This window comes from Moschus berezovskii, chromosome 21 (assembly GCF_049115385.1).
Source record: "Moschus berezovskii isolate FMDL1 chromosome 21, NW_MosBer_1.0, whole genome shotgun sequence".
NCBI classification, from domain to species: domain Eukaryota; kingdom Metazoa; phylum Chordata; class Mammalia; order Artiodactyla; family Moschidae; genus Moschus; species Moschus berezovskii.
In genome coordinates, this window is record NC_142480.1 from 24,975,906 (window position 1) to 24,986,238 (window position 10,333).

The following is a 10,333-nucleotide window of genomic DNA, read 5'->3' on the forward strand; positions in this document are numbered from 1 at the left end:
CTCTCCGCGTCTAAAATTTAACCCCATTGTACTTCAGTTTCCTGGCACAAACCTTACTTTAAAGTTGTTCGTAGGACCGTGAATGAATTTAACAGACTGTAAATTTAACCCTAAAAATATGTAACCTTATTTCCTCCAATTTAGTGTGAAAATAATCTCTGCTGGAGTTGGGAAGAAAGGGAGAAAGAAACATGTTTTCACCTTCAAATTAAGAGCGTGATTGTTGACATGGAACATCCACCGTTTATTTAGAAACTGTTGTATTGACTACTTCTTTCCTATTCCTTGGATCTGCTCATCTGAAGGGGTGGTGCTGATGGGGATTCGAACAGCTGCACATTTCCAACATAGTATTCCCTAAATGGTGTCAAATGACTGGGAATGAAGTTTTGGTGACCGGATGATTTATTCACTTAGTCATCATTGTTTCGTCAGGGGAAACAATAAGAGGCTTTTGTTTGTGTTTCTGAGTGTAGGGTGTGAGGGATGAAGAGAAGAGAATAGTCATATAATGAAACTTTGGTCCTCTTTCTCCCTCTCTCAAAAGAGGTCTTTATCTTCGAATTACTATAAATATATCATAAAAAAGAGAACATATACTGCATTGTGGCCTCTTCTACATTGTTTTTTCATATTTTCCTGGAAAGGTTCTTTTTTTTTCCTTCTCTATTAAAAATGCTGCAAAAAATATTGCATGAATATGTTCATAAAATATTCAAACATTACAGAAATAGAGTGAAAAACAAGTCTTCCTTCACTGCCCTTGCCCAACCCCCATCTCCCAACAGTCAGCCCCTACAAAAAAAAAGTTCTTTCTTTGTTTCTTTCTTTTTTTAAACCGTTATTACCCTGGTTTGGGGCAATTTCATAACAACAGACGGTATATTCAGTCAACAGGCAAATTCCAAAATACAAACAACCAGGAATCACTGAAAGTGAACCTCCCTGTGAAATATAGTCCCAGAAAGTGCCAGGGAAATTCGTGGCAGAGTGGCTGAACACAGACCGGAGTTGCCGCGTGAAAAGGCTCCCGGGGCCAGAAACATCTGGGTTTGCTTCTCCCCCTGCCACTAGCTAGCTGGATGTCTTTGAGCATCTTTGTTTCCCCAGCTGTAAGGTAGGCTCGATAATCCAGTTCAGTTCAGTTCAGTCGCTCAGTCTTGTCCGACTCTCTGCGACCCCATGAATCACAGCACGCCAGGCCTCCCTGTCCATCACCAACTCCCGGAGTTCACGCAAACTCATGTCCACAGAATCGGTGATGCCATCCAGCCATCTCATTCTCTGTCGCCCGCCCCCAACCCTTCCCAGCATCAGAGTCTTTTCCAGTGAGTCAACTCGTCGCATGAGGTGGCCAAAGTATTGCAGTTTCAGCTTTAGCATCAGTCCTTCCAATGAACACCCAGGATCGATCTCCCTTAGAATGGACTGGTTGGATCTCCTTGCAGTACAAGGGACTCTCAAGAGTCTTCTCCAACACCACAGTTCAAAAGTATCAATTCTTCGGCGATCAGCTTTCTTCACAGTGCAATTCTCACATCCATACATGACCACGGGAAAAACCATAGCCTTGACTAGGCTCGACAATAGGAGTCTGAAATGAAGCTTATGTCCAGGAAACACCTAGCAAGTGCCTGACCTATGCTAGATCTTTGGCAAAAATAGTTTTCCTCCGAATTCCAGAGGAACTTTGATGCATCTAAAACACATGTTTATTTCTGGTGAAATTCTAGTTTCATGTGCATGTTCGTGGGGAAGTTATAATCCTATTTGTGCACTGTTTATAAAAGGTGGAAAAAGAGCATGCTTTGTTGCCCTGCCAAACTGCTTGGAGTGCATCGGTGTTTTTACAGGTTAATTAAAGGCTGGCGCGGAAATACACCTGCATTGGACTTAGGTTCAGGCAATGGATGTGGATTCAGGCAAGTGTTCAGGATTATTAAACCCTGATAATCATGTGTAAGTTATCTCTGGGAATCCTGTATCATAAAAATAATTCAAAGACAAATTTGAGTAACTGGGGAATACTGATGCAAGAACATTGGATTTAATAATAAAATTATTTGTGTAATATTAAGACGGCTAATTGGGAGTTCATAATTTTTTATTTTAATCACACACAGACACACACACACAAAACTCAGCAGTCATCCAACAGGCAAGCTCATAATAAGGTGAAAAGTAACTTGCAGAAGGTAAAAGATAAGACTTTTGGCAATTCTGGGGTTTTTTTCTGCAGTCTTTGAAGGCTAGAGTGCCCTCTGCTGGTTGCTTTCTAGAAAGCCAGGCAGCTAATAGTTCACAGAGGACTCAAAATTTTTGGAAACATGTAAATACAATACTTAATCTCTGTATATTTCCTACTGAGTGATCTTTTTTCTAAAGGCTTATCATCTGAAAAAGAGAGAGTGGTGACTTTTTTTGTTCCCACTTGATTTCTTAATCAGAAATACCATTTTAAGTAAGTAAGTGTTAGCCACTCAGTCGTGTCTGACTCTTTGCGACCCCATGGACTGTAGCTCTCCAGGCTCCTCTGTCCATGAGATTTTGCGGGCAAGAATATAAATTTTGTCTGTTGGATCCTAAGTTTTAAAGTAATCAGCATTTCAGAAGAAAGATTAAATGGAGTAAAGTGGCCCCCAAATATTTAAAACTAGATTTTACATTAAAAATATTTTGTTGTTGGGTATACAGTTGGGTATACACTAGTCTCTCTGTACTAACTTTTCAATTTCCTGTAAATGTATGATTATTTCAAAATGAAAAGTCAGGGAAAAAAATCTAATGAGTTTACTTTGCAGCTTTAAACCATTTAAGTCTTTTTTGAGCTTGTTGAACTGTAATGGAAATAAAATAACAAAGACAAAGATTAAAAATGTGCATCAGTTGAAATTTTGACTTTTCTGTTCTTTTTCTTGCCCTGCTCTCCTTTTCTTGCCCTACTGTTCCTGGCTACTGGCCAGGAGGGGTGGCCAGAAGCCTTTCCTGATAGTCCCTGAGGAACCTGCAAGAGGAATCTAGCCAGAACAGGTATGTGCACGCTCATTAGCCAGAGCAAACCATATTGCCCATGTGAACTAGCTTACTGCTTTTCATTCGTGTATTTAAAAGCAGAATTCTTAGCTTCTAATGCAGTGTGACCCAGGATCCATGCACTTTTCATCCATGAATTCACTTATTCCACAGCTATTGAGCACCTATTATGTACTGCACACTATCTCTATGTCATGAACATATGTCGCTTCTACCAAATAGGGGTCTAAAATTTAATCACAACCCTTTTAACATCAAAACAACAGACAAACACACACACACACCAGTCTCAGGAAAATCCTTTCTTCCTTCCCTCTGTAAAATTCCTCTGTTACAAATCCATGAACACCAGAGGGCTAAAACTCATGCTGGGACCAGAGGGCTAAAACTCATGCTGCACTTAACTTGCCTACTGGTCTCTACTGGGAGTGTGGGTGTGGGAAATCAGATTTGGACAGCTTCCAGCACCCTAGAAACATTGCCTGATTGCCCTGCACCACAGATACCTGCAATGGGTCCTAGAAGAGGGAGGGGGGATGTTCGTCCCCACCCAGTGTTATTGCACACAGAGAGGATTTCCATGCTTTGTGACAGAAAGGGTGCCGCACCCTTTGTGTGTTCATCCCTCAGTCATGTCTGACTCTTTGTGACCCCATGGACTGTAGCCTTCCAGGCTCCTCTGTCCCTGATATTTCCCAGGCAAGAATACTGGAGTGGGTTGCCATTTCCTTTTCGAGGAGATCTTCCTGACCCAGGGATCGAACCTGGGTCTCCTGCATTGGCAGGCAGTTTCTTTACCACTAAGCCACTAGGGAAGTCTGTTACTGTACACCGAGGGCAGAAATCCCAAACTGCTCTGTAAACACACACACACACGTCAAAGCCCACTTTTCCCTAGAGGACTGGCAGCAGGAATACCCAGTTTTGCATCCGTGACCTGAGAAATCTCCAGAGCAAAATAGCCTGTCCTTGATCTGGACTCCTCAGTCACATCCTTGGTTATCTCGTTCCACGTAAAGCTTGCAGCACAGCTGCCCTGGTTGGAGCCGGGGTGGGGCTCTGTCTCTGTCTACCTATCTTTTCTTTGCCTCTCTCCCCTCCCAAGCTAGTGGACATTGAGGTACCTCTGTGAAGCTGTGGGGTTTTGTGAAATGCAAATTGAAAACTGCTGATCTATTTTAAAACTCTTACTTTATTGAAAAATGAGGCCCAGAAGTGTTGTAAACTGCTGATCTGAAACTCAAACTGAGATCTCCTCATTTCAAACCTCTTGCTCTTCCTGTTGCTTTGTGTTATTTCTCTTTTATCTCTATGAAGCTTTATTTGTAGGTCCCATTCCCTCCAAGCTCAGCCTTGCTGCTGCTGCTGCTAAGTCACTTCAGTCGTGTCCGACTCTGTGTGACCCCATAGACGGAAACCCACCAGGCTTCCCCTTCCCTGGGATTCTCCAGGCAAGAACACTGGAGTGGGCTGCCATTTCCTTCTCCAATGTGTGAAAGTGGAAAGTGAAAAGTGAAAGTGAAGTCGCTCAGTCGTGTCCGACCCATAGCGACCCCACGGACTGCAGCCTACCAGGCTCCTCCATCCATGGGATTTTCTAGGCAAGAGTACTGGAGTGGCTTGCCATTGTCTTCTCTGGAGCTCAGCCTTAGGTAGTTATATATTGAAAAGCAATCTCATAATTTATAATTGGATGTTTATGGCCAATAGTAGCTCAGTAAATTGCTTCTATCAAGGAGTATCTGTCAAAGTCCCAGGAGGAAACAGATGGTGCACTCAAATTAGGATAATTCAAGGTGGGTTTAATAAAGGTACTATTTACACAAGTACATGTAGTGTGTAAGGAGAGACCACAAGGGACAGCAGTCCTAAGGGTACAAGGGACAGTAGTCCCAAGGGTACCCCCACCCCTACTCCCAGAAGGATGCAGGGAGTGAGCAGATTCTCTAGAGACACATGGAACTTGCCAGAAGAGGAGCTGTGACCTTTGGTCATGGGACCCAGGCTGCCCAAGGTGACCTTTCAGGCTTGAAGTTGGGCAGTTATAACAGCACCTTCTGGGCCTGAGAGTGGGCTCTTATCTTCCACTTGAAAATGAATTGTCAGAGGAGACACAAGTGCTAATGAAGCAAGAGACTCTTTTGGGAAGAGGTGCCCAGGCGGAGAATAATAAGGTAAGGGAACCCAGGAGAACTGCTCTTCCACGTGGCTCTAAGTCTCAGGTTTAATGGTAATTTGGTTAGTTTCCAGTTGTCTCTGGCCAATCATTCTGACTCAGGGTCCTTCCTGGTGGCCCGTGGATTGCTCAGCCAAGATGGATTCCAGCGAGAAGGATTCTGGGAGGTTGGTAGGACATGTGGGCTGGAGTCTCCTCTCTTGTTTTGACCTTTCCAGAATTCTTCCAGTTGGTGGTAGCTTGTTAGTTCCACATTCTTTACCAAGACCTCCTGTTGTGAGATGACTCATGTGAGTGTCTGATTCCTGTGGTACCTGGCCAGGGCAGGCGGTTTCAGTCAGCGGTTCCCCGAACAGCTTCACTATCCTCTCTTCCACTGATCTCTCCCAGGGATCGTCGTTGGTTAAACCCAACTGGAAGTCAAAGGCACTGAACTAATCTGTAGGGGTCAGCCACCCTATACAGCAGGCCGAAGGTGGGTGGAGAGTGAACCTAGGGGCAGTGGAAAATCTTTTACTACAACGTGCTGAAATAAATTTCACATTTTATGGCAAGACAAGAAAAATTTTAATTTTTAAATTTAAATTTTTAAATAAAATTTTTCTTTGCCTGTTTGGGCCTCCGGCATCTCCTTTAGCACATGTTGTGCATCTGCTTTAACCAGTTTTCTTTAGGAGATAAAATTCCTTCTTAATGTCATAAAGGCTCACAGCTCCTTAGGAGATAACCTTCCTTCTTAACCTTGTAAGGGGCCAAGAGCCATGTGTAAATCTGGATTGTGTAAACTGTCAATTGACTATAGCCCTTTGTCTTAAAGACTTATACCACTGTACTTTGACCTCTAAAGAAGGAAATAGTCCTCGGAACTTTCTGAAAGACTGTTTCCCAGGTTATAATCCTCAGATTGGCAGCACTACAATTTTCCATTTCTTTCTTAGATCTACTATTGATTAATTACTAAATTGTATGTGACCTTTCTCGTTGACATATGTGACAAAGGTCACATACAATTTAGTAAGGGACTCTTGGAGTCATCTAATGATTCACTGTGATGTTGTCATTCATACTCAGAAATATATATTTGGTCTTATCCTTGTTTCTAGCACAGAGCTCCTAAAACCCTTGGAATTTCCCAAGTGAAGAGAATGACCAAGGTGCCTTTTGTGATGGAGTGGTGACTTTCGGGCTGCACCTCAGACTGAAGGCAGGAGGCCAAGAGAACCAACCAAGTAATAAGAGGATTGGAACTTTCAGTCCCATGCTTCCATTTCCAGGGAGGAGAGGAGAGCTAAGGTTGATTAGTCACCAGTGGCCAATGATTTAATCAATCATGCCTATGTAATGAAGCTTCCGTAAAAACCCAAAAGGATGGGATTTGGAGAACTTCTGCATTGGTGAACCATAATGTCTTCACGTGCCACTGCTGGGCCCCAGACTCCATGGGGACAGAAGTTCCTTTGTTTAGGACCTCCCCCTATATATCTCTATTATCTGGCTGTTGATTCCAGTCCTTTAATATCCTTTGTAATAAACCAGTAATCCAGTGAGTAAACTGGTTTATGAGTTCCCCAAGTCACTCTAGAAAATTAATTGCACCCCAGAAGGGAGTCATGGAAACCTCTAATTTCCAGCTATTGGGTCAGAAGCACAGGTAACTATCTGGACTTGTGATTGGCATCTGAAGTAGGGGCAGTCTTGCAGGACTGAGCCCTCAATCCGTAGGATCTGATGCTGTTTGGTCAGATAGTGTCAGAATTGAGTTGGATTTTAGGACAGTCAGCTGGTGTCAGAGATTTGCTTAGTGTGGGGAAAATCCCACCCATCAGAGTTACTGCTAGAATCATGCTTATCTAGTAATGGGATCCCAGAATATGGAAAAACAAAGGAAAAGTAGCCTCTGGAAGGGAGCTTTCCAAGTACCCTGAACTCTTACTACACAACCTATCCTGGAATGAACCTTACTGTGATCTGTGCTCTATATTTCTTTGAAATGATTCAAACACAGGGATTTTTTTCTTTTTTTTTCCCCGCAGCTTGCAGGAACTTAGTTCTCTGGCCAGAGATCGAACCCAGGGCCACGGCAATGAAAGCGCCAAGTCTTAACCACGGGACTGCCAGGGAATTCCCCACAGGGATTTTTAAAGATTTTTTAATTTTTATTCAACTATAGTTGATTTACAATGTTGTGCTAATTTTTGCTATATAGCAAAGTGACTCATATATGTATACACATATTTATATATATATTCTTTTTCATATTATTTTCCATTATGGTTCACCACAAGATACTGAGTATAGTTGCCTGTGCTAGATAGTAGGACTTGTTTATCCATTCTGCATATAATAGTTTGCATCTGCTAATCCCAAACTCCCAACCCATCCTTCACCTGCCCCACCTCCCCCTTGGCAACTGCAGATCTATTCTCTATGTCTGTGAGTCTGTTTCTGTTTCACAGATAAGTTCATTTGTGTCATATCTTAGATTCCACATATAAGTGATATCATATGGTATTTCTTTCTCACTTACTTCACTTAGTATGATAATCTCTAGGTCCATCCGTGTTGCTGTAAATGGCATTATTTCATTCTTTTTATGGCTAAGTAGTATTCCATTGTGTATATATATACCACAGCTTCTTTTGCATTCATTCTGTCAGTGAACATTTAAGTGTTTCCATGTCTTGGTTATTGTGACTAGCACTGCTATGAACATAAAGATCTATGTATCTTTTTAAATTATATGCCCAGGGGTAGGATTGCTGGATCATATGACAATTTTATTTTTAGCTTTTTGAAGAACCTCCATACTATTTTCCATAGTGAAAGCACCGACTTACATTTCTACCAATAGTGTAGGAAAGGTCCCTTTTCTCCACACCCTCTCCAGCATTTGTTATTTGTAGACTTTTTAATGATGGCTATTCTGACCAGTGTGAGCTGGTATCTCATTGGAGTTTTGAATTTGCATTTCTCTAATGATTAGCAATGTTGAGCATCTTTTCATGTGTCTGTTGGCCATCTGTATGTCTTCTTTGGAGAAATGTCTATTTATATCTTCTGCCCATTTTTTCGATTGGGTTGCTTTGTGTTTGTTTGTTTGTTTTTTAATTGATTTGCATGAGCTCAAATGGGGGCTTCCCTTGTGGTTCAGATAGTAAAGAATCCGCCTGCAATGCAGGAGACACAGGTTCAACCCCTGAGTTGCAAAGCTCCCCTGGAGAAGGGAATGGCAACCCACTCCAGTATTCTTGCCTGGAGAACTCCACAGACAGAGAAGTTTGGCAGGCTGCAGTCCATGGGGTCACAAAAAGTCAGACACAACTGAGCGACTGACACTTTCACTTTTCTTTTCATGAGCTCAAACATGGTTTTTAAGCAGAAGTATTATGTTTCTTAGGTTCACACAGGTAGCTGGGAAATCCCTAACAGTACCACTTGAGCAAAGAAAGAGAGTCTTGTTTAGGGTCAAAACCATAACAGGTCAAGAGAGGAGTCTGAGGTAAATGGAAAGAATTACTGAACTACAGATAAATGTTTGTTCAAAGTAAAAACTAGTTATTCCCAAAAGATTTCTCCAAAGTTAAAAAAAAAAGGCTTAAAAAAAAACTTTAGGAGATTAATGTCCCTGTTTTTTCTTAGCTAATTTCTTTTCTTTTTTTTTTTAACAGCACAATCAAGCTTTTCATATTAACTTTACTATTCAGATAATAGAAAGTAGGTGGTAATTTCAGGACTGGGAAAGAGAAAATACCAAAAAAACTCTTCCTGGATGTTTATTCTATGCTGTGTATAGCTATGCTCACAGAGATGGCTTCTCTTACTTCTCTGCTGTGCAGCAGTTTGGTTGTATATAAAATTGACCCTGCTTAAAAGCTGGGGGAGATTAGAAATGATGGGTCCATATCCAGGTGCATTGTTACACAGTTCAGTGGTGCAGCTACCAGCTTGTAATTTTTAGGGACTGCAAACAAGGCTTTCTCTTGAAGCTGAACCAAAAACAACTTATGTTCCTTAGGTTTTGTAATACGTGCAGGAATATATGGATACTGAGGAGGTTCAAAATTTGGTCTCCACCAGTTGCCAGTGCAGTCAACAAAGACCCAGTCTTGCAGGACTCCATCTTGCTGCTGCTGCTAAGTCGCTTCAGTCGTGTCCGACTCTGTGCGACCCCATAGACCGCAGCCCACCAGGCTCCCCCGTCCCTGGGATTCTCCAGGCAAGAACACTGGAGTGGGTTGCCATTTCCTTCTCCAATGCATGAAAGTGAAAAATGAAAGTGAAGTTGCTCAGTCGTGTCCGACCCTCAGCGACCCCATGGACTGCAGCCTTCCAGGCTCCTCTGTCCATGAGATTTTCCATCTTGACCACCCGATATCTCTGTCATTAAGTGTTTTAGTTCTTCAACTTCATCTTCTCCTGGGTTAAGCTCACCACCAGGTAATTTGAAGAAAGCTGTTCCCAGCTGTAGTAGTAACACATGGGGTAGCCCGTGATCATGGACAATCAAAACCAGTTCTACAGCCCTCCTCATGCGCTGAAATCTGGCTGCAACAGAGCTGTCCTTCTCATAGAGGGGCTCTTGCGTACCAAAAAGGGAATTGGTAAGAAGGTACAGGTTGATGGTGCGCTCCAGGGTGAGGGGCTTGGTCAGCTGAATGTAGTTGTTGCCGAACTGGGTGACTCCCCGGGGCCAGCCGTTCTGCGAGCGATTGGGCAGCACCACGGCCATGCTGGCAAGCTTGGGCACTAGCGGAAAGCGGAAGGCGGGGAGACTCCCTGTGTGGGCAGGGGTTACCTGCGTCCCACTCAGCAGCCGCCGCCCGCCGAGAGAATGCCGAAGGAGGCCTTGGCTAATTTCCTAATGGGCAGATGTGTAAGTTTGAATTTAAAGTAAGTCAATTTACTATTAAAACTAGATTACATTATTGATGTCTTAAAAATATTAAGTAACTGAAAAGAACATTTGAAATGAAGACTACATTTTTATTGTTTCTTAAATAGATAAATGCTGATGTAAGAAAAACCTTGAAGAACAAAATATTTTAAAGAACACTTAGTTTAAGGGCGATACTCACATACCCGCCTCCCAAGTTATGGGAAGATATTTCTATCTAGTACTTACTA

At 42.5% G+C, this 10,333-nt stretch overlaps 1 protein-coding gene across 1 annotated transcript; it reads right to left on the reverse strand.

Moving 5' to 3' along the window:
• Nucleotides 1-267: 267 nt before the first annotated feature.
• Nucleotides 268-9,938, reverse strand: LOC129550081 (cleavage and polyadenylation specificity factor subunit 5-like). The gene is made up of 2 exons (XM_088829707.1): nt 9,578-9,938; nt 268-332 (listed from the first exon to the last, which is right to left on the reverse strand). The coding sequence occupies exons 1-2, from the start codon at nt 9,936-9,938 to the stop codon at nt 268-270; spliced, it is 426 nt and encodes a 141-aa protein (XP_088685833.1).
• Between the last annotated feature and the right edge of the window lie 395 nt (nt 9,939-10,333).